Raw genomic sequence first — 24,632 nt, forward strand, 5'->3', positions numbered from 1 at the left:
ATAGTGTCCACTACCATCTTCAGTCTACCAAACCCCACTCACTCTTTCTGACAGAAACTCAAATCTCACTCCCCCCAGCACTATTCATCTCAACCTTCAAACTACACACTCTTTAAAACTCCTTTCGACCCAAGAGTGGCATCTGTGCATACATATGCTCCAGCGTACCTTGCCAGAGAGAACACCCAACCTAGAATCACCCAACTTTGACCTTCTTTGGTTGAAAATATCCTTTCCCCACTCAGTCAAATCCATTTGTTGTCTCTTTTGCTCTCCTAATGCAGGTTAACCACTCTGAGATCTTTAATTTCCTCTCCTTAAAAATTTTCTCCGGTCCCACTTTCCCAACAGCAAAATCATCCTCCTAGGAGATTTTAATGTCCACAGCACCAACTGGATTTCCTCCTCCAGCTGTACAGATCTTGCAGGCAGAGATGCTGAAACATTTGCCATCACTAATGACCTTACACAACTTGTTCAGATGCCAACCAGAATACTTGATAACCTGAGTCACTCCCCAAACACCCTAGATCTCTTCCTCACCAACGACTCTTCCAAATACACAGTGAATGTATTGGGCCTCCTAGATAATTCTGACCACAATCTAGTGCTCATCCCCCCCTTATGCAACAACGCCTACCCAGCAACTTCCATACAAGAGTAGTTGAATTATAACAGTGCCAAGTGGGGCCTCTGCAACTTATGTCACATTCCCATGGTTGGACCATTGCTTCCGACCTTCTAACCCCAACGTGTACACCTAACCTATTACCAAAATAATCCTCACCGGCATGGAAACATACATTTCCCACAGTACTCTGACCTGCCATTCCCTAACTAAACCCTGAATTTCCAAAGGATTCACCAAGGCTGTACAAATGAAAAACGAAACATACCATAACTGGCTCAAATCAAGAACTCCATCTATCTTTAGAGCTTATACTCAACCCCGAAATAAGATACAAAAAAAAAAACAATTAATGCTTCCTAAACAGAATTCAAAAGAGCAAAAAGCAAGAAACTAGCATCTGAGCCTTTTGGTCTCTTGTCAAAGCAGTTGATCATAAGTTCTGTCCAACACTATTCCCATCCTCTATCATACCCAGATGGCTCCATTGCATCATCATCACCCACAGAAAAAGCCAATCTCCTGGTTTCACAATGCATGTATAACTGACAATGGTAAATGCTCCCAACTATTTCAGATGCCCCCTATATCCTTTTGCCAGAAAGAGATCAGAAAATTACTGCCCAAATTAGATACAAAAAAAAGTCTCCTGGCCCTGATGGCATTCCTCCAATTGTCCTGAAAGTTTGTGCACCAGAACTGACTCCTATCCTATATATGCTGTCTTACTCCACTGGTATCTATCCCACAGAGTCCAGAAATTGGTCTATATTCAACCCATTCCCAAGAAGGGCAACAAGTCACTGCCATCCAACTATTGCTCTCTCTCTCTCTCTCTTGCTCACCCCAGTTCAGTCTAAAGTAATGGAAAAAAATCATCAATTCCCAACTCCTACACTACCTTGAAGGTACCCACCTAATAAATGACCGCCAGTGTGGATTCCATTGCTGCGATCAGCAGGAGGTCTGTTCACATATGTCGCCCATCTCTGGACAAATGCCATGGAGAAGTTTGGCGAATCTCAAGTTGTTGCCCTTGATATCTCCAAGGTATTTGACCAGGTCTGGCCCAAGGACTTACTAAGCAAGCTACCATCGTTTGGTCTGTCTAAATCCAGAGTAATTTAATAGTAAGGTAGTACACCTTTTGGCAACTCATATAGGTAAATATGACCTCTCCATTGCTTCTGCCCTAGCATCACCACTTCGGGTCTGGCTCTCACTAACGAAATCTCAATAAAGATCGAAACCGGCCTGTAGTGGCCCTTCCCTTAATGCATAGTATTATACATATCCACAAGGAGATGTGCTTTGCATTAAAAGAGATACTAAAATAAGGAGCGATGAGAGCTTGGTCTACCTTTGCTATGAGTTGCCTCAGTCCTGAAGTATCTTCAGGTGCAAACTTTGTTTGCCTACACCATATCCAATTGGACAATTTTTAAACACTTTGATGCTGGAAACACAATATATTAACAGGAAATTTTCGCTGCACATTATCTTTTAACTTGTGGCTTTCAGTAGTTCAAACTTATTCTATGGATAAAAGAAGAAAATCAAGAACAATAAACTAAAAAATCCACCTTTGTATTTCTTTATTATCTGTAATTTCATATCTAGATCGATTGCAGTATGTTTGCGATGTGGTTCACGTTTTCATTCAAGGGCACATTTACCACCAACCATTGTGAATAATATTTAGAAAAAACACTAAAAACATGAAAATAAGCACAACACTATATAGGTGCATTCACAGCAAGAGATACATGAAAACTGGGATGATGCAGCATGTGGGGCTGAGTGTCGACTTGAACATATCGTTTGCACATAAACTCTGTCCATAAATATAGTGTATGTTGGGAATTTCTTACATAAGTAAAGATTTACATATCTTGAATTTATATATCTCAGGATTTGTCTGTATATATTTTACTCATAGCAAAGAATAAATGAGTACCAACACCTACTTTTTTTCAAAAATTAAAAAAAATTAAAATAATAATAATTAAGCCTATCTTCACAATTTATTTAACTGTGCAGAAGTGTTGGCAGTTATTCATTTGAGATTTTTTATAATTCAACCAGCATCTTCAGCACAACAAGTTTGTCACTATATGCAAGCACTGGCAATCAGTTAAGTTAGAGCTGGTCTTAAAATGACCCTTCCAAAATTTTATTAAATTAATACAGCCATACTAATTGAGGTTTGGGAAGTGTTTCGTTGTGACTTCTGACTCCAAAAGTGTGATAGACCTTGTATTATTTCATTCACATATGAGTTAAATAAGATTAGAGATGGAGAACATTCTGGTACAATCTGCCTTGCAACTTAAATCCTCTCCTCTCTCTCATTCTCATTTCTTCTGCTTTTATCTCTGTGTCTAAAAGTTTTTTAATTTTAATTCAAAAACATTAATCATTATTATTATCATCAGCACTAGAAGGAGACATATTTAGGACCACAATGGTATGAACCCAACAGGTTACCTAATTTCTATACATAACTTAAACTTATATATATTATTGTCTAGATCGCTTTAGAAACTAGTTTGTGAGAATGAAATAAGATGGAAATCCAGATGAAAACTATCTCCATGACCATAACTTAAATATTCTGAATAGTGAGGTTATATTAAAATTGATAAAGAGCATACTATATCTGGATGTTGTTTAATTGACATTATATGGTATGTTCTTTTGTAATTTCTACATGATAATGATTGTTTGCTGTGAAAAGATCATAAAGCTGCATAAAAGTCAACTTTTGCACATACATGTGTCAGGAGACTTACTGGAGATTCACTCTTCTCATTCACAGAACTTATTTGAAATTGAAATGTACATTTGAGTATATACGGTGATATGAGTATAAAAAATAGCATAATCAGTAAAACTTTCTGATTTCTTCTGTATTCTATCCATATACACATATGTGCATCTTGATATTGGAATATAGTGTTAGTAATGAATAATCCATGATAACTATGAACAGAAATCCAGTAGGTACTTACTGTTATTATTAGTCCTATATTTTTTCTCTAAATTTTTCTAGAGTGTCTGTGATTCATTTCATTCTCTGCTGTTTAAGTTTTCAACAAGAATCAGCCATTGGTTTTTCTTTTTGCAAGATGTCTGGGCCATGGTTTCCATTTTTTTTTTAATAGCATTTCCATTAAGCTATACTCCCAATTAATGTATATTAGCTTCTTGTCATATCTTCAGAGTTAGCTTTCTTGAAATTCCAAGATATTTCCAAGTTATCATCTTTCCTTTAGCTTTAATTGTCATGTAATGCAGAGGTTCAAACATGTGTTGTTTTAGATAGTGATCTAAAGAAGTTCTAAAAATTTATTGCCTGCTTTATTCTAAATTAAATCTATTAACAGTGTTGTTTTCTGTCAGATTCTATCCTGTTAAAATATAGAAAGGAAATCTATGATATATCCTATCCCTCTTGCATAGATAAAATGCTTGAAGAAGAATTAGTTTAGCTTAATTTTTATTTCCTAATTGTGTGTTATTTCTTATTATTTCATTGACATATTAGTTAACCATACCAAATAGCAGTAACAAGTGTAACAGTTCCATTTTATTTTGTCTACATACTAAAATAGTTTTTCTCCCTTTTATTTTTTATAGCTGAAATGGACAAGAATATTGCAATGGGTGGAATTGCTGCTCTTATCAAGTACCTTGAAGTAATATTTTTATTTCCTTTTTTTCTTATACAGACATTTGATTACTAGTTTATATGATTATTTCAAAATTTTCAGTTCAAGCTGTAATTGTTAGAACCAAAAAAACTGTTTATATCAAGAGATCGCCAAAATGGACCTCTACCTGCAGCTCAGACAAAGCCATGATATATGACCTTGAAAGTTTGATTGTAGAGCATTAATCATTGGCATTCCAACTGCTTAAAGTTTTTTGTAATATGTTATGAAATTATTTGCACAAAAATTTTAAAAGATATAGAATACTCTTTTATATTCATATTTTTATTTTAAATGTATGTTTTTTTTTTTTTTTTTCACACACACAAGTGGTCTCAAAACCTATAACACAACAGTGCAACATGCAGGCAAGTGGTTAAGGAAAAATAAGAAATCTGTTATTTCTTGAAAAGCTGGGGATTATACTCATTGAAGAAAAACAGTATGAGGACGGCTGTTCAAAGGGCAGAGATAAATGGAGTAAAGAATGTCAGAAGCTGTTTCAGTATGTTAAATATCAAATTTTTGTTGGCTGAGGAGGCTATGGATGTAATATGTTTGTAATAAGGATATCAGAACATTATAAAAAGTGAGAGGGAGCAAAGTAGGATCTTTCTTCTATAAGACAGGACTGTGTTTTGATGGCATGAAATTCATTAGACCATCTTCAACCCACTTGAGAATAGTGAGGGAAGTTAGTTTTTAAGACTGGTTATGAAAGTTTGAAGGCTTGAAATATTTGAGTACTGCATGGTTTCTTGAAAGAAGAAAAGGAACAGGAAGTACTGTTCCTTTTCTTCTTTAACTTTGGTGACTATTAATTAACTGATGAGTCTCCATGTAGTGAAGAAGCTGGTTTTGATGACCTTCTTCATCACTTTTGAGTATATTGAGGTGGGGGCAATGGGATGATAGTTGCATGTATGACTTATTTCCCTGTTTAGGGAAAGGGCTGGTAAATCCTTGCTTTCATACTGTTGGATAGATGACAGATGAGTACGACACCTTACATAGGTGATACAGGATAGGTGTTAATTCTGGAGCACAAATTTTTAACAAAACTCAAAGAATATCAAATGGTATCTCTTGAGTAGTATCAAGGCATTGGGTATTTTTCTGTTGACCTGATGCAAGTTCATATTAGTGCTTCATGGTATAAACCAAGGGGGAAAAATACATTTATTAAACTTACTAATATTTTGCTGGTTTTCTGTGTAGCATCTTCAGAGCACAATTATAACTGACAAACACACAGCACTGAACTAAATAACTGTGGAAAACAATTCAAATTATAACTGAAGCAGAAGAAATGCTCTTATGCATCACCTTCTAGGAGCTGGATAACCACGACTAGTGTAGAACATTGTATCTATGAACTTGCACCCATAGTGGCTAATAACATTTGTTTGGATGTGTTTAGTGTTCTTATGAAATCTAAACCTTGCAAGAATAACATTCCATCTAAAGAAATATCAGCACTTAAAAAGTTATATTTTCTTTGTGCATCTTAGGAAATCCATACAATTAAAGAGGATGTCCATGATATATTTTTAAGTTTCTTTTTAGTTTCCTCATCCAAGCAAGAGACACTATCAATGAGTGTGTTTAATTTTTTTTTTTTCATTTGGCTAATAGTAGGATTGTTAACAAGAGTGCGATATGTGAAATAGTTACGTAGCATTAATGTTAATTTTCTGAAATATTCATTGAAGTCCTGAACTACTAATGCTTTTTACTTTATTAGTCTTAGTAATAACAAAATTAGTGTTTCTCCTTAGAGAGAGAGAGAGAGCTTCTTCATTCTAAGGTTTTCATTTCTTGGTAACACAAATTTGGAGGAGGAGGCAGCTTGGATTTGAAAAGAATTTGTGCAGTTCAAAAACAGAGATAATTAGTCTAGCTGAGAAAACATCATGTAGCAGTTTATCTACAGCCAGAAAATGACCTGTTACTGGAATGGCTTTCAGAGCTATGGAGAAATCTGGCTATTTGGGTAGTGCATTTATTTCTTCCATAGGGCCAGATTTCACCATAGCTCCGAGAGTCATTCATATTCCTGTTCGGTTAATTTTGATATCTCATCGTCCCACATGCATGTTAGGCTCAGTGACTAGTCATGGCCAAGTAACTTGGCTTCTTAAAAACTCAATTAACATCTGATAGGCTGGTTAATTAATTCTCTCTGCACAGTCTGTCTTGTGAGATGAAAAAATCAAGTTTCCAGGAGGTAAAAAAAGACTCCATTACCTCCATATGAGATCAAGATTAACTTTAGTTGTAAAGCTTAATAAATGTTCTTTGCATCTTAGACAGGATTCAGACCTAGATCTTTCCAGCCACATGTGGCATTGTCACTAGTTGAGTCACAGAAGCTCTCTTTTCTGATATATTCATCTTTAATGTGGTTCTGCTATTAATTCCATCCTGTGTGGCTTACACTTCATTGATCGACATTTCTTATGTCTAATCTAACGTAATTCTTAGATCTCCAATATCTTAATGTTAGATGTTGTCTTGAGTACACGCCTTGATGATTTGGCTTTTCTCTTATTCGATGCAAATTTGTTTGTTTGTCTTTTCACTTAACCAGAGTTATACATTAAAGATGCCAAGAAATTATATTCTTGTTTCATCCTTTATCCAATTGTAAGCAAACAAAGTTTGCACATGAAATTACTTCATGTGCAAACTTTGTTTGCTTACACTTGGATAAAGGATGAAACCAAGAATATAATTTCTTGGCATCTTTAATTTATAATATAACCAAGTGGAAAAACTTTCAGCACTTAACCAGATTCTTATTCTATTCATTATATCATATTTCATTTCCATTTCATTTCATTTCACTTCCAGAGACCAGGCAGAAACCTTAGGAGAGCAGAAGCTCTTGTTCAGTACTAAGGAACTTGAAATGTCAGAGAAATGTATTTTTTGTAAGCGAACTCTTAATTGGATCTGTAAAAGTAATTACTAAAATAAAGAGTCAAAAGGTTTCAGTTCGGTGATGAAATAATGCTGGATCTAATATCCACTTTGCTTATGTAATTTTGCATCCCCGAACTGAAGCCTTTTGGCTCTTTATTTTAGTAATTACTTTTACTCATCTGACCGAGAGTTCGCTTATGAAAAGTATATTTCTCTGACATTTCAAGTTCCTTAGTACTGAATGAGAGTTTTTGCTCTCTTAAGGTTTCTGCCTGGTCTCTGAAGAGAACCAACCAGTTCAAAACTTCTGTCAGGCTAGTGAAACCTTATCAAAATGGACTAATAAAAGGTGAATATATAGATGCTTGAGTGGTGCTTATATCTTTTAAGTAGTCCATGCTAAGGTAACTCATGAATGCTGGGGAATGTATTCCCATAAGCTCTCTGCTTATGGGAAGTAAGGTAAGCTCAACTTACCTTACAAAACTTTCGTGGTTCCTATATTCAGCTTTGAAATAATGTTGGATCTAATATCCACTTTGCTTATCTATATATTTTCATATTTTTTGTGTATTTTTATACAGTCCAGAAACCCTGCTCTAGAGACCAAACGTGGAATTTTTTCAAATTATGTGGCTCCTCCAAGGAGTTCAAGAACTCATTGTGGGAGGGCACACCACTCCACACAGCCCATCCATATCACATACCACATCTACATATGCAAAATGCTGTTATTCACCACCCTCCCTGCCCCACAGAACTCACATTGCCATCTATCACATACTAATAGTATTTTTTGTTCTGTTAATTGCATGTGTTCTCTGGCTAATTTGCCTGTATGCAGGATGAAAAACTGAGTTTTTAGGAGTAAAAGCCCTGCTACCTCCATTTCAGATTAGCTAACTCACCTTCAGTTGAAAAGGTCCACATATAAAGGTTCCTGTTAAAGATACCAAGCAATTTTAAACCTGGTTTTACTCCATTTTTTCCAAGTAAGCAAACAGACAAAATGTCAAGTTTGCGCCTGCAATTTATGCAAGACTAGTTGATTCCACAGGTAGTGCAAGACCAAGGCAACTTGTGGTAAAAGTGGAGCAAGCTCTGATCACTAATCTTAATATTTACCCTTAATGCCAAAACACATCTCCAAGAAGGGGATGTATGATGTTTTGTATTAAAGGCAAGGGGCCACTACCCAGACTGGTTTCGACCTTTATTGAGGTCTCATCAGTGGGAGCTAGGCTAGAAATACCAAGATTTAGTAATGCAGAGCTTGTAAGTATTTTACCAAAACAAGTTACCATAAGGCGTTATAACCTTATTAAATAAAAATCTCGGAGGAGATATAGATGTAGAAAGTATTTTTAACTTGGATATAGTTATTATTGCAGGCGCAAACTTGACATTTTGTCTGTTTGCTTACTTGGAAAAAATGGAGTAAAACCAGGTTTAAAATTGCTTGGTATCTTTAACATAACTATACCCAAGTTAAAAATACTTTCTACATATAAAGGTTCCTTTCATCATTATGAGAATTGAACTCAGGGCTTTTCTTCTCAAAGGGCACAGTGTTCTTTCAATTTTCCATTTCCAGTAGGGAGATACTTGTCATGTTATGGATGTTTTATTTGTTATGACTGTTTTTTGGTAATGCTGTCTACTGCCATTAATCAATAGCAGTATCCATTGCATCTTGTAATTTTATATGGAGATAAGGCCTTTTTTTTTTTTGCTTGATCCCTCTATAAAATTTTATTGTGAACTCCTTCTAGTGACATACTAGACATTTGTTATATATTCTTTCTGAGAAGAAACATCCAATTATGAGATAGTTTTTTCTCTTAGATAACAAAGTGTTCTTACTGACTTAAACAAAAGAATTGCTAACTTTCTGTCTGTATTCTATCATGCATCATCATACATGCTGGATAAAAACAATTTTAAATGATTTTTTGTGTGACAACAACAATTGTCATTTGTCTTGCCCATCAGTACCTACCTTTCTTCTGCATTTGATGTTTGTGTGGAGTCTTTTCTAACCTTCGTTAAGTCTTCATAGTATCCATTTAATTAAGGTGTTGAGGAGTTCATTATCAGTCAACCTATTTTAATGGATAAGCTGGTCAGCTCTGCTTGAAGTCTGTTATACAGCTGACCTTGTTTACCTCCTAGTTAACATATCTGCTTTCCAACTAACATGCTGTGGGTTTGAATCCCACTGTGGATGTTTGTTACCAAAATTCACATATTCTAATTCATCTAAGTATACACTAATGGCTGATATCCTGTCATGAGTGAGATTCACATAAAAAAGAAAAAAGTCATGTTTACTTTTTGATGTTTTCCTATTTTATTGAAGAAAATCCTTGCAGTCTCCAGATGACTAATTAAACATAGCTCTTCCTGAAAAGGGCAAATAAAATTACATCAGTTGTAGGCAGGATTTTAGCTTATTGAAAAGTGAAATGCTGAGCATCGGATTGTTTATAGTTTACATGCACTTAATTGTAGTTTTTTTTTATTTTTATTTTTTTTTTTATTTAGGCTATTATCATATTTAAAAAATATAAGACTTATTGATAAACTGACCATAGATATTTCATTCATACATATGTTCGTACAATATTGCCTACCGGTTTCGCTAGTAACTGACTAGCTTTCTCAAGGCTTGTACAGTACAAAAAAACAGTAAATGCAAAAAAGGTTTAAGAATACAAAAAACGTTAGTACCTGTTAGGTAGCTAAGGTAACACTTTCGCATGACATGTCTGTATAAATCATGACTTACTACTAAGTATCATGAACACGCGTTACATGCAAACGCGTAATATGATTATTCGTGTACTGTAGTTCTGTTGAACTGAGAGAATTAATTAGATTTTTTCCAAGTATTGTTTAGTATGGCCTCTTGATTTCTGTTTAGGTTGTTGCCTGTACATAGCACTACTGCTGCTTCTTTGAATAATCGATGTCTGTAATCATTATCTACGTAGGGCATAGAGCTGTTATCCCAGTCTGTAGTGTGGTTCGAAGTTGAAAAGTGATGTGCTAAACCGGAGGTGATTGTTCTGTTGTGATTTACATTGCCAACATGTTCTTTCTGTCTTATTTCCAGGCTTCTCGAAGTTTGTCCAATGTAGGAAAGACTGCACATGCATGGAAAATTATACACACCTGGATATTTATAAAATGGAACACTGTCCTTAGGAGATCTTAGAACCTGTCTGATGCTAGTAGTTGGTTTAAATACAACCCTGATGTTATAGGCTTTTAACGATCTTGCAATTTTGGTGGAAATTGAGCCCATAAAGGGGATGACTGCTGTTGAAATTTGCTGGGAGACTGTTCTTTCTTGTTGGTTATCTTTGTATAGAAATTTGTTGATAACCATTTTGCGATAGTGTTATAGCGATTTGGGACAGTTCTGTCTGAACTTCTTCATCATCGGAGATAAAGTTTCTGACTCGATTTCTCAACATGTGGATGATGCTCTGTTTATGTGACCTATGATGGTTTGAAGAGTAATGTAGATATTGTCCAATTCATACAGACATGTCATGCGAAAGTGTTACCTTAGCTACCTAACAGGTACTAACGTTTTTTGTATTCTTAAACCTTTTTTGCATTTACCATTTTTTTGGTACTGTACAAGCCTTGAGAAAGCTAGTCAGTTACTAGCAAAACCAGTAGGCAATATTGTATGAACGTATGTACAAATTAAATATCTATGGTCAGTTTATTAATAAGTCTTATATTTTTTTTAACATTTTACGACCAAAAATATGTATAATTTATTATCATATTTCTTACATATTAGTTTAGTACACTACTTTACATTGTTATTATGTGTAGCTGTTAGGAGATGAAAGCAATTTTGGACAGTTTACTCTGAACACATTTGATCCCAGTCAGTATGTTAGATTGGATACTGCTGCTGTAAGAGCTTTGGGCATTGTTCCAGCATCTACTGATGGTAAGTATATATGATAAGTCGAATATATATATATTTTTTTAATGGAAAATGTGATAAATAGCATTGTTGTTCATTTTTGTTATTTTTTTTCTCCACTGTAAGTATGCTCTTTAGTCATTCAGTTTTGTTTCTGTATCAACTCTCATATTCATATACAGCATTAAAATCGGTTTGGATTATCGTGTATATTGCTATTTTTTATGTGAATCCCCTTACAAAAGTAGTTAGCCTATTGTAAATTAGTACTATTGATGAGCTAAGGGGATTCACATAAAAAATACTTTTTTCCATTAGATAACAGAGTGTTCTTGCTGACTTAAACAAAAGAATTAACTTTCTGTCTGTATTACATCATGCATCATCATGCATGCTGGATAAAAACAATTTTAAATGTTTTTTTGTGTGACAACAACAACTTTCATTTGTCATTAGAGATAGTTTTTCCCTTAGATAACAAAGTGTTCTTGCTGACTTAAACAAAAGAATTGCTAAAGTAGGTAGTAGCCTTAGACTTGGGCATTGAAATCCATCTACCACCTAAAAACATATATAAACATCCACGTTAGCAGTTGGATTTGAACTGGTGACCTGTGGAATGAAAAGCAGACATACTATTCATTTCACCAACCAAGATGGCACCCAGTTGGTTGAATTTTCAAACAGTCGAATTTAATTCCTACCTTACTTTATATCTTCAGCAAGAACCAGTTATCCTCTGTCAAGTGCCCTTAATAAATATAACGATATCAAGAATTTGCTTATAATTAATGTTAAGTTTTCCTCTTTACATTTGTTCATCACTTGACTTGAAATTGTTGCCTATGCAAAAAATTTATCATTTAATATTATAGTAAGCCCTTTCATCTTGTTCCACATGGTTTTAAAAATCATCTTATAGCTACTTTTTAATATATTCTTTCATGAAATGATGGTATCTGCTGCCATTTTTGTTGAGATTGTTCCATTAGGGTTATGAAATTTTGGTAAGTGGAAAAGAGAGATGAGTTTTTTCTACCATAAGTACATATCAATACTTGAAGTAGAAAAGAAGCCATCAAAACTTGAAATGTGAAGAGGCAGCTGGAGTAAATGATATTCAACCACTGTCAGGTAGGGTAATTCTTCATTTCTTTTAATTAGCACTTACAGCACTTAAGCCTCTACACAAGAACAAGATATTCAACCACAACTGCTTAAGTATGGAGCTATAGCTATAAAAGTTTTGCAGTGACTGCACTGCATAACTCAGAGGGCCTGGACAGAAGGTTGAATTCCCAATGATTGGAGTAGAGCTCTCACAGTACCCATCTATAAACATGGAAATAAAGCTGAATGTGAGAATTACAGAGGAATTTCTCTACTGAATGTTCCAGGTAAGATTTATGCAAGCATACTTGAAAAGAGATTGAGAAATATGTAGATGTAGGTTTCTGTGGTTAAGCAATTCTCTAGGTAGTTTTTGGTATTGAGACCACATTGTAATATAAAGAGTTTATTAAAAAAAATTTTTTAATAAAAAAAATTTTTAATTTTAAAAATCTATCAGAAAAGGCTAAAAGTTTGGCCGTTATGTCGGAAAATACGTTATGTCGATATTTTCGTCATTTGGTCGGGAACAGTAGATGAGCTGATTGCTTTCAAGGATTATCTAAACAACTTGCATCCCAATATAAAATTCACTGTTGGACTAGAACAGCACAAAAAATTACCTTTCCTTGATATCCTTGTTAAAGTAAATGAAGAGGGGAAAAGGCTATCCTTTTCTGTATATACAGAAAATCTACCACAACAGGAAGATTTTTAAATGTCGCTTCACACTACCATCCATTGCAGAAAATAGGCATAATTAAAACTTTGCGAGACAGGGCATACAGTATGCCCTGACATAATGTATATATATTGTATCACGGACAAAGTGGCACACTAATTAAAAGAAATGAAGAATTACACTACCTGACACAGAACCTTGCACTTAATGGTTCTGAACCCAAGACAATCAAAAAATTTCTTAATATAACTCCTGCAACTCCTTTACTTAAAAAAGATTTCAAGAATGCAATCATGCTACCATACATCAAAAATGTCACGGACAAAGTGCTCCACGAGTGCAACATAAAGTTGGCCTTTTTATTTTTACAAAAAATATCAAGATTCATACATCCACCAAAACTGCCACATCATTCCCATGCCAGGCATCTATGAGATTCATTGCTCTTGTGGCATTTGCTGTGTAGGCCAGATGGGAAGGTTGGGAGAGATCTGCATGTCTGAAACGTGTAAAAGATGTCGAAAAAAGAAGGGAGCACAAACCAGGTTTACCATTCCACACAGCCACTACTGGCCATCAAGTACTCTGGCATCAAAAACAAAAATGCTATATATATATATATATTGATAATAATTGTTTCACAAGAAAATTTAAAAATCCACACAAATGCTTAAGCTCCCTACACAGTGCAATAAAAATCAAGGCTTGATTTTACATCAGGTGTGTGGTCGGCTTTCATCAAAATTTTACTGCCACAGACCTAGGATATAGCACACCTGAATCAAAGAACGTGACAACAACATGCAATGTTCCAACACGCATATAGTAACAAATATATCATTTGCATTCTGGTTTATCAGTTTGTTTGACAGTTGAAGTTATAAAAAACATTTATGTGTAATTAATTGTCAATAAGCTTTTGTTGTGTAAAATTTTTATGTACCATTACCCCTGATGATGTAAGTCTTACGACACACGAAACTTGTCGGGTTTTTTAATTGTTTATTTTTAATAAACACTTTATATTGCAATGTGGTCTCAATACCAAAAACTACCTACAGAGATTGAGAAAGATTGTGGAAAGGAAACTTGGAGAAGAACAAGCTGGGTTCAGGCCAAATAGAGATTGAGAAGATGAGATTTTCATTTTATGACAAATAGTTGAGAAATTATAGGAATATGACAAGGATCTATACTTAAGTTTTATATATCTGGATAAGGCATATGACAAGGTGCCCAGAGAAAAGCTTTTCAAAACACTATATGAGATAAATGGAACATTATACAGAACAATTCTTCTTCTTCTTCTGCAGCTTCTCCCACTTAAGTGGGGTCACTGTTGATGATGAGTCTCCTCCACATCCTCCTGTCTTGGGCTGTAGCCACCTCCAAGTTCTTCATCCTCGAGTCCTCTTCTCCCAGATCCCTCCATCTCTTCTTTGGCTGCCCACGCTTCCTCCTTCCTTGCACATCCATCTGCATGACCCTTCTTCCCACATATTCATCCTCCCTCCCCATCACATGACCAAACCATCTCAACCTTGCCTCCTGTATCTTTGTTCCTAAGTTCGTAACTTTCACTGTTCCCCTGACATAGTCATTTCTCAGACGATCCTTTCTGGTCACACCGCACATCCACCTAAGCATTCTCATCTCTGCTACTTCCATCCTGCTGATGTTATTTTTCCTCAGGGCCACAGTTTCTATATCATACATCATAGCTGGCCTCACTACTGTCCTATAGATTTTGCCTTTCAGATTGATCGGCACCCTCTTATCGCATAACACTCCAGCCATCTCCCTCCAGTTCCTCCAACCCGCTTGTATCCTGCATCCCACTTCTTTCTCAGCTCCTCCATTTTCTTCCACTGTTGAACCTAAGTATCTAAAGTCCCTCACCTTCCTGATGACGTTTCCTTCCAACTCCAGATCTGTCTCCTGGCTGCTGCCCACTGTGCAACACATATACTCTGTCTTACTTCTGCTCAATTTCATACCTCTCTCTTCCAGTACTTTTCTCCATCTTTCCAGTTTAGTTCCCGCTTCTTCTCTTGAATCTGCACACAGCAAGATGTCATCTGCATACAACATTGTCCAAGGTGCATCTTCTCTCACCTCCTCCGTCACCACCTTCATCACAATATTAAACAGAAACGGACTTAATGCTGACCCTTGATGCAAGCCAACTGTTACTTAAAAACTTTCTGTCTGTCCTAGACAGGTTCTAGCACTTGTCTTCACATTTCTGTACATCTCCTGTACCAACCTGACACATTTCTCCGGAACCTTCTTCTCCCTCAGACACCTCCAGACTTCTTGCCTTGGCACTTTATCGTATGCTTCTCCAGATCAATAAATGCCAGTGTAGCTCCCGTTGTTTCTCTCGAAACTTTTCCATCATCTGCCGTAATCCAAAAATAGCATCTGTTGTTGATCTACCAGGCATGAAGCCATATTGTTCCTTTGCAATCTCCACCTCCTTCCTCAATCTTCCATCAAGAACCCTTTCTAGGATTTTCATTGTGCGGGATATCAACTTTATTCCTCTGTAATTTTTACAGTCTTGTGCATCCCCTTTACCCTTGTAGATGGGGACAAGAGTACTCTCCCTCCATTCCTCGGGTATATTTTCCTGTTGGCAAACTTTCATGAACAGGTCCCACAGCAGGTCAATTCCCTCTTCCTCCAGTGCCTTCCATGCCTCCACTGGAATCCTGTCAGGGCCCACCGATTTTCCATTCCTCATCCTCTTCATGGCCTCCGTCACTTCCACTCTACTGATGTTCTGCACTATCCCCTCAGAAGGCTGCCCATTTTGTCTGTGAGTCCTTGCATTATACAGAACAATACATAATCTATATTTAAGTTGTAAGGCAGCAGTTAAAATTGCAGGAAATATAGGGAAGATGGTTTGATGTAAAATCAGGGATAAGACAAGGATGCAAATTACCTGCACCCTTATTCATCATCTATATGGATCACATTATGAAAGAAAGTGTCAGGAGATGTCAAAATTAGCTCTTTGCTTTATGCAAATGATGTTGTCCTAAACATATCCAGCACAAGTCTACAGAATTCTCTAACTAAATTGAATAACAGCTGAAACAAATTTGGCATGAAAATCAGCAATAAAAAGACCAAAACTATGAAAATAGGCAAGAGCATAGAAAACTTCAGCTGCATTCTGAATGAGATCCTATAGAACAAGTAAAATATTTCAGCTATTTAGATACAGTTTTTGGTGAAGATGGCAACTTAAATTTGGAAACAGACAACAGAATAAGCAAAGCTAGTATTGTGGGAAGCAAATAGCAAGTTGAATAAATTTATATGGAATAAGAGAGAAATTAGCCAAAACACTAACAGTATACAAGTTCAAACCAGTTTTAAATTATGGATCTGAGAGTTGGTTTAGAAAGAAAGCACTTGATCAGAGACTAGAGACCACAGATATGACATTCTAAGAAAAATTAGGGAGTGAACAGATGACATCAAGGGCAGATCATATTAAAAATGAAGATATTAGAAAGTAACTTGACATTGTTAGCATTCAAGAATGTGTAAGCAGAGCTAATATAAGATGGTATGGCCACTTAAATAGGTGAGGAAAGGATAGCAAAACAGGTGTTTGATGCCAAGATGGCAGGAAAAAGACCAAAGTCTAGATGGATTGATTCAGTCAGAAGTGCCTTAGAAGCACAAAATGTTAGATGTGACAATATTGGACTGCTGACATATAATAGAGTAATTTGTGGATAGGAGATTAATAATAATGTAAACTTAATCTTACAGTGCTGTCGTAGTAGCCTGAATATCCTTTCATGCCATATATCAGGAAATTGATGATGATGAAAAAAAGAAGAGAGAGTTTTGATAAAATCATGCAGGTATTTAAAGGGTGATATCACAGGAAAAAGAGAAGGGTAGGAGCACCGAGGAAAATTCTGTAAGAATCTGATTTGCAATGAATGGAATGTGTAGCCAGAGGTGGTTGTGAGTGCTTTATCAATGCATGATTTTATTGTATTGAGGCAGTTGATCATTTTATCATTCCATATTTATTTATTTAGCATATAACATAATAAAAATAGACACATGACATCAATATATGTAATGCACATCTATGCCGACAAGATAAATGAGACAAGTAGTGTATATGTACAAATAACTGGTAAAAATATAAAATTCAAATAAAAAACAAATCATTCTGTAAGCACTGTATATCAATAGCATCCCTAATTGCCCTGCCTATCTTTGCATCATTAGCAAATAATTGACTATCTCCTGTCAGATCTTTTCTAATATGATTAATGTATAAATTGAACAACAGTGATCCAAGGACTGATATCTAGGGTATGCCACTGGTTACCTTAAATCTGGCAGATTCACTTACCATGTACCACTTTCTGATACCTGTCAACCACCCATTTATCAAAGTCAGTAGTTTATATTCCAATTCCATATTCTATCATATGGTATTCTATCAATGCCTTAGCAAAGTCCATCAGTATCATGGCATATTTATCCTCTTTATCCAACAACGATAACATGAACAAATTGCTAAAACATGACTTCTCTTTAGTAAACCCATGCTGTTCTTTGCAAAGTGTAGCTTGTCTGTCAATCCATTTCTGTATAGGAGTTCTTACCAGTTTCTCTAAAATCTTCACCAACACCACTCCAGAGATACTGACAGGTCAATAGTTTAGAGCCCCCCCCCTCATCCCATTTTTTTTAATGATATTTTCTAATAAATCAATAGGAATTCCATAAAGTGACTAGTGATGGTGCTATATCATCATTTAGAGAACATTTTCATTATGTGAGAACCATTGCAAGAAGTCAATAAATAATAAAAAATAGAGAGAACATTAAAAACAACATTCATTTCTTAGAAAATATAATTTTTTACATTAAGTTTTGTTACTAGAATGGCTCCTTATATTACACATATTCTATGTTTTCTTAAAGTTAAAGAAAACTATTTCATTTAGAAAGTTATTTTTGTCACCATGAGTGACTGGTAAGCATATTTGTTGAGTCCTGATTAGACATGTCAGTTTTTGCAGCACCCATGTACAACAGAACCATCATACAGTAGACAACAAAATATGTAGAAGTTATTTATGCATTAAATCTATGAGTAAATTACTATTATGCAGTTATTTAACTGCACCGAATTAAATCTAAGGGAGAAGAAATTCAGGGTCAAAGAGTCATGCTGATTTCCTTTCAAACTCCAAGTTCTTTTTGAAGACAATTAAAGAGATGTCACTTCAAGATCCAAAACAATAATTTCTTTTCACCTTTGTGCATTTGATCTTTGTTTCTTGTCATAATAAACAAAAACATGGAGAAAAGCCAATCATCTTTCATTTTGAATATACTTTAAAATAACTTCTGAGTGGTTAGGATTTTTTCAATGTAAATTCATATTGTAAACAAATATGAATATTATACTGAATGTTACTTTATACTGATTCCAAGAACAGTGGGCAATTTGATGTTAGTCAGTGCAAAGTTATGCACTTTAGCATGGTGAGATTTCCATCAGCAGATTATACTAGTATAATTATAGTATATTATGCAAGAAATTGATGAGGCTTGGGATCTTGAAGTTATGGTGAATAGGAATTAGAAGTTCAAAAATAACTGCTGAGTGGTTAGGATAATTGTGATAATTACCACAGGATAATTGTGGTGTTGAGATACACATTGGCATGTAAGGTTAAGAAATCATTTTGCTTCTTTGTATGACCTTGATATGACTGCACATGAATTATGTGCTCAGATTTAGTCACCTGGGTTTGGAAGAAATAAGGATGCTGTGGAAACACAGTGCAAAGAAGAGTTATAAAGATTATATCGGGATTATGGAGTATAGATTACGAGGATATATTGAGGGTATATGGACTGCAGACAGGAGAAAGATGTGTAATATGATAAAGATATGTAAACTTCTGAATTGGTGTTATAGGTTATCATCTTATGAAATTTTTTTTGTTATATGAAAGGTGGGAAGAGAATATGAGGGCATCGATGGAAGTTAAACTTGTGGCCAGTTAAGAAAGGGATAAGAGCTAGATTTTTCTCTTACAGAGCAGTGAATGAGTAGAATAGTTTGCCTGTTGAAGTGGTGAGTGCATCTAGTGTGAATCTAAGAGAATGTATGACAGCTGATGCAGGTGATATGGTCTCCCTCAATTAGTCCTTGACTCCTTGGAAGTCTCAGATAATAATAATATATGAATAATAATAAATGAAAACCTATATTCTAATTTTTTTTTTTTTTTATGTCAGAATAAGCTAAAAACCTTTGATGCTAAAAAATGCCAATTTGCTTATCCTTTAATGTATTATGATCTGCATCTCTAGACTGGGAAATACATAAGAAAATAAATATATTTAAGATAGATGCAGTTGCTTCTCACTATAACATGCCTACTATAACAAATTATTGAAAAGTCCCAGCCACATATCTTGCAAAGGTACAATGCTATTCTAAAAGAAATTCACTATAGTAAAATACAATATACCGTTCCTGGGATCTCTATGAGTTTGCTACGATAAGAGATGACTATATCTTAATGATGCCCTAGCACTCTAATTATACACGCTCCTTTAAAAAGGAGAGAAAAATATCAAGTGATCCTTCAGAGATAATGTAGCTGTTTCCTTATTGTTTTATCTCTATCCATTTGAAGAATATTTGTGTTAAAATCACTAGTATTTTGTTTTAAACATGAAATTTTATCTGTAATTAAGTTTTATATATCAAACTCTTATTTCTCACATAGAAACATCTTTAAATTAAAAAGTCATTTGCAAATCAGCTTAAATTATTATAAATTCAAATAGAACAAAGCACATTTTTTCCATGTGGTTAACTGGTAAAATTGTTTAGTAAAGCCAAAAGTCCCCCACTTAGGATGTGTGTGTGTGTGTGGGGGGGGTATTGTAATGAAAGGGAGAGAATTTGATCAATATTAAGTTTTAAAGCTTAATATTAATTTCAATGTTAAGTTTTGAAGCTCTCCTCCTTTGGAAATTTGGAAATTTTAAAATTTTCAAAATTAAAATTTCTATCAAAATATAAAAATGATGGTACAACATGGCATGACAATATGAATTTACGTTGAAAAAATCCTAACCTCAAAAGCTATTTTAAAGCATATTCAAAATAAAGATTATCGGCTTTTTTCTATGTTTTTGTTTATTATGACCAGAAACAAAGATGAAATGCACAAAGGTGAAAAGAAATTATTGTTTCTTAATTATGATTTTTTATAATTATGATTATACAGTGGTTGTATCAAGGCTTTATAAAGAGGAATGATAACCCTTATCTGTGCTTGGTGTGTTCTTCAATAACCAAGTAATCCCATGAAATACCCTGGCTACTTTAGCAATATGCCCTGTAAACTTCAGCTCTGTCTATTACTACTACTCCCAAATCCTTGGCTTTCTCAATTTCTTGGAGTACAGTCCCCCTCGATGTGGTAAACAACTTGTAATCTTTATATCCCAAAAATGCATAACTTTTCACTTTTCACATCAGTTCCCTTATTATCCCATATCCTTACAGCTATGCATTATGGGAAGGGTCACTACCCCAGACTGGTTTCAACATTCATCTAGGTCTCATCAGTGAGAGCCAGAACCAGAACTGATACAAAGGTTGAATTAATGCAGAAGTCATATTTTCATATACAAGTAGCCAAAAGGTGTCACAACTTATCACTGAAATACTCTGGATTAGAGATAAATGTTGAAAGTTTTTCCATTTGATTATACTATACTACTAAAAGAGATTATACTAAAAAAGTACCTGCCAAAGAAATAATGATCCAGATAGAATGCAGTATCTGCCACCTTCCAAACCATATCACCAACAACATCAGACTGGATGTAGCCGGTGTTCTCACCAAAGCAAGACCACCAAAAACCAACATATCCAAAAGTGAATATGAAGCTCTACTAGAAATGAAGAAAAACAAAGAAACAGTAATCACCAAAGTGGATAAGGGAAACGCCACTGTGGTTGTCGACCAAACGGACTACACAGGTAAGCTTAATGTTTTATTATTAGATCGGGCGACCTACCTCTCTATTGAATATCTTCTTCTTCTTATTGTGCTATCTTCTATCGAAGGTCAGCGACCATCTTGGCGAACAAACTGCGATCTTGTGTTAATCTGAGCAGTTGTGCACTGCTCTTTCCTGTCCACGTCTTGATGTTGTCAAACCATGATATTCTTTTTCTTCCTCTAGTTCCTTTGCCATCAATTCTTCCTACCAAAATAGTTTGTAGAAGTTGGTATTTGCTGTTTCTCATGATGTGTCCAAGATATGATGTTTTTCGTTTCTTGATTATTTGTAAAAGATGTTTAGCTTTGCCAATGGATTTTAAGACATCTTCATTGGTAATTTTTTCTGTCCATGATATCTTTAGCATTCTTCTGTATAGCCACATCTCAAAGGCTTTGATTTTCTTGATGGTTGTCGCCTTCAATGTCCATGTTTCAACTCCATAGAGCAGAATAGACCACACGTAGCATTTCAGCATTCGGCATCTGACTTCCATGTTTAGGTCTTTATTGCAGAATAGTGTTCTCATTTTCATGAAGGACTGCCGTGCAACTTCAATCCTTGTCTTTATATCTATTTCTGGATCCCACCGTTCGTTATGCCAGCAACCAAGATATTTATATCTTGACACTTGATCTATATTTTTCCCATTGAGTGTCAGTTTCATTGATGAGACTGGATGTTTGCTGATGATCATGTATTTTGTCTTGTTGATGTTTATATTTATTCCCATTCTTTGGCTTTCTATGTATACTCTGTCAACGAGTTTTTGGAGATCCATAATGTTATCTGCAATTAGCACGGTGTCATCTGCATATCGTAGGTTGTTAACAATTTTTCCATTTATTGTGATTCCCTCTGTACATTCTTCCAATGCTTTTTTAAAGATTACCTCTGCATATATGTTGAACAGGAGTGGTGAGAGCACACATCCTTGTCTCACTCCTCTTTTGATGTTAATATCACTGGTGGTAATGTTGTCTAATTGAACGGTAGCTGACTGATTCCAATACAGATTTGTTATTAGTCTTATGTCTTGTTCGTCTAGCCTTATTTGTTGAAGGATTTCTATTAAGTTGGTGTGTCTGACTTTGTCGAATGCTTTTTCAAAATCTATGAAACACATAAAGACAGATTTCTGTTTTTCTATGCATTTTTGTATCAATATTTGGGTACAGAAAAGGGCCTCTCTAGTACCAAAACCATTCCGAAAGCCGAATTGTGTTTCACTTAGAGTTTCTTCACTTTTTCTATAAATGCGATTCTGAATTACTTTCAAAAATATTTTTAATGTTTGGCTCATTAGACTAATAAGTCTGAAGTCACCACAGGAATTCGCTTTGGGTTTCTTTGGGATAGTGATAAATGTAGATTTGAGCCAATCTGATGGAAATTCATCACTTTCATATATTTTATTAAATAGTTTTTCAAGAAGTTTGATGTTATCTGGTTCAATTAATTTTAAAAATTCTGTTTGCACACCATCTGGTCCACTGGCTTTTCCTGTTTTACTTGTTTGTATAGCATTCTCTATTTCGCATTTCATGATTGCTGGTCCTTGAATGTTATCTTTTATATTTATAGGCTTCTGTCTAGTATCATTGAAAAGTTCTGTTACATATTTTATCCAAATCTGTGCTTTATTCTCTTCTTCTAGAACTATTTTTCCATTTTCGTCTCTTAGAGACACTATTTGCTTTTTCCTCAGTTTTCCGGAAATTTCGTTGATTTTCTTATACAGATTGAAATTATCATGTTGTTTCTGAAGCAGTTCAATTTCAGTACATAAATTTTTCATCCAATTTTCCTTGGCTTCTTTTATTTTTTTCTTGATGATGTTATGTGTTTCTGTATACCTGGCTAGGTCTTTGTTTTTATACATTCTTCTTGTATCAATAAGAGAAAGAATCTCATCTGTCATCCATTCCTGTTGTTTTATATTATTCAAATAACCTACTTCTTCAATACTTGTTGTTACGATGGCATTCTTTAAGCTATTCCAAAGAGATTCCACACTTTTATTTTCTTCTATGTTAATCTGTTGTAATCGTAGGTTAAGCTGTGACTTGGCGTTTTTATTTATGTTCGGGTCTTTCAGTTTTTCTACATCAATTTTCTTTTTCTTCTTTTGTGATTTTTTAGCTGATTTTAATCTAAGACGTATTTCTGCAACTATGGGATTGTGGTCTGATGAGATATCTGCTCCAGGATAAGTCTTTGCACTCTTTATACTACTGCGGAATCTTTTATTTATCAGTATATAATCAATTTGATTTCTGACAATATTATGTTGGTTATCTTGAGGTGATTTCCAAGTGTACAGTCTTCTGGGTGGAAGTTTAAACCAGGTATTTGCTATTGTTAGATCTTCTTCCTGACAGAATTGGACTAGGCGATCTCCTCTGTCATTTCTGGTGCCTAAGCCATGTTCGCCAACAATTTCTCCATCACCCCCTCTTCCCACTTTTGCATTGAAGTCACCCATCACTATGTTTATATCATGTTTCTTTGTTAGGTTTTTAATCTCTTTTAGGTGTTCATAAAACTCTTCAACATCTTCTTCACTTTTGTCAGCTGTGGGTGCATAAGCTTGGATGATATTTATGTTAACGGGGTTTCCCTTAAGTTGTAACAGCATTATCCTTTCAGAAAATGGAATCCAATTTATTACTGATTTATTGATTTCTTCATCTACTATTACAGCTACACCATGTCGATGTTTATTCTCATCATTCCCAGAGTAATACATTGTCATATTATCTTGTTGACACTTTCCAGATCCTGGCCATCTTGTCTCGCAAATTCCCAAAATCCGGATGCCCAGCCTCTTCATTTCTCTTGTGGCATTTCTTAATTTGCCAGCTTCATACAGAGTTCTGACATTCCAAGTTGCTATTTTAAAAGTGGACACCATTTTGAGCCCGGAGATTCTTCGCACCCCTGTCCCATTTAAGGGACGCCGGGAACTTGGGGCCAACTGTAAGGGTTTGCTCGCCATGGTGGTTGTTCTGGAGATAAGGTAGAGCAGTAGTTTCTCCATTTGCTTTCTGCTCCGCAGTATTACAGACGTACACAATATAATCATATTGCCATCTGCAAATCTCTGATCACAAGCTTTTCCGTCATCATTTGGCTTCAACCTTGTGTCAGTACTGACAATGCTGCTTCCCAATGTCAGGGGCGGTAAACCCAGTAGGTGCTTATTTAATGGCGGCACTACTCGCCATGTCACCGAGTTGTCATTGGGCTTTGTGAGGTTTTAAGTGAGACAGAGTTACCGCTTCTGCTCCCCCACGCCCTGATAGCTCAGTCGCTGTTGGTCCACGGCTGCTTATTCGCCAGATTGCTCTGCTTATATCGCAGCTAACCTCCATATCTGAAGGCTGTTCCCCGATCCGCCACCTGGGGACGCACCCGGTAGTAGTCAGCTCTGCCCCGGGTCTATTGAATATAATCCCACTAATACACAAATTAGAACACTCCATAGGCTCCTAAAGAAAGTCACTTCTTGGCCTGTGGAAATCACCAACAAACTAA

The 24,632-nt window shown here is 35.3% G+C and overlaps 1 protein-coding gene across 1 annotated transcript in view; it reads left to right on the top strand.

The window, feature by feature from the left end:
- spel1 (DNA mismatch repair protein spel1) overlaps positions 1–24,632 on the top strand; it is a 239,999-nt gene that overhangs the window by 85,273 nt on the left and 130,094 nt on the right. The window contains exons 10-11 of the mRNA XM_090404470.1: positions 4,268–4,326; positions 11,119–11,239. Of these exons, the coding sequence (XP_090260596.1) occupies positions 4,268–4,326; positions 11,119–11,239 (180 nt within the window). The remainder of the gene's footprint in view (positions 1–4,267; positions 4,327–11,118; positions 11,240–24,632) is intronic.

This window comes from Typopeltis vanoorti, chromosome 14 (assembly GCF_054136105.1).
Source record: "Typopeltis vanoorti isolate ZY-2024b chromosome 14, IOZ_Tvanoo_1.0, whole genome shotgun sequence".
Taxonomy (NCBI): domain Eukaryota; kingdom Metazoa; phylum Arthropoda; class Arachnida; order Uropygi; family Thelyphonidae; genus Typopeltis; species Typopeltis vanoorti.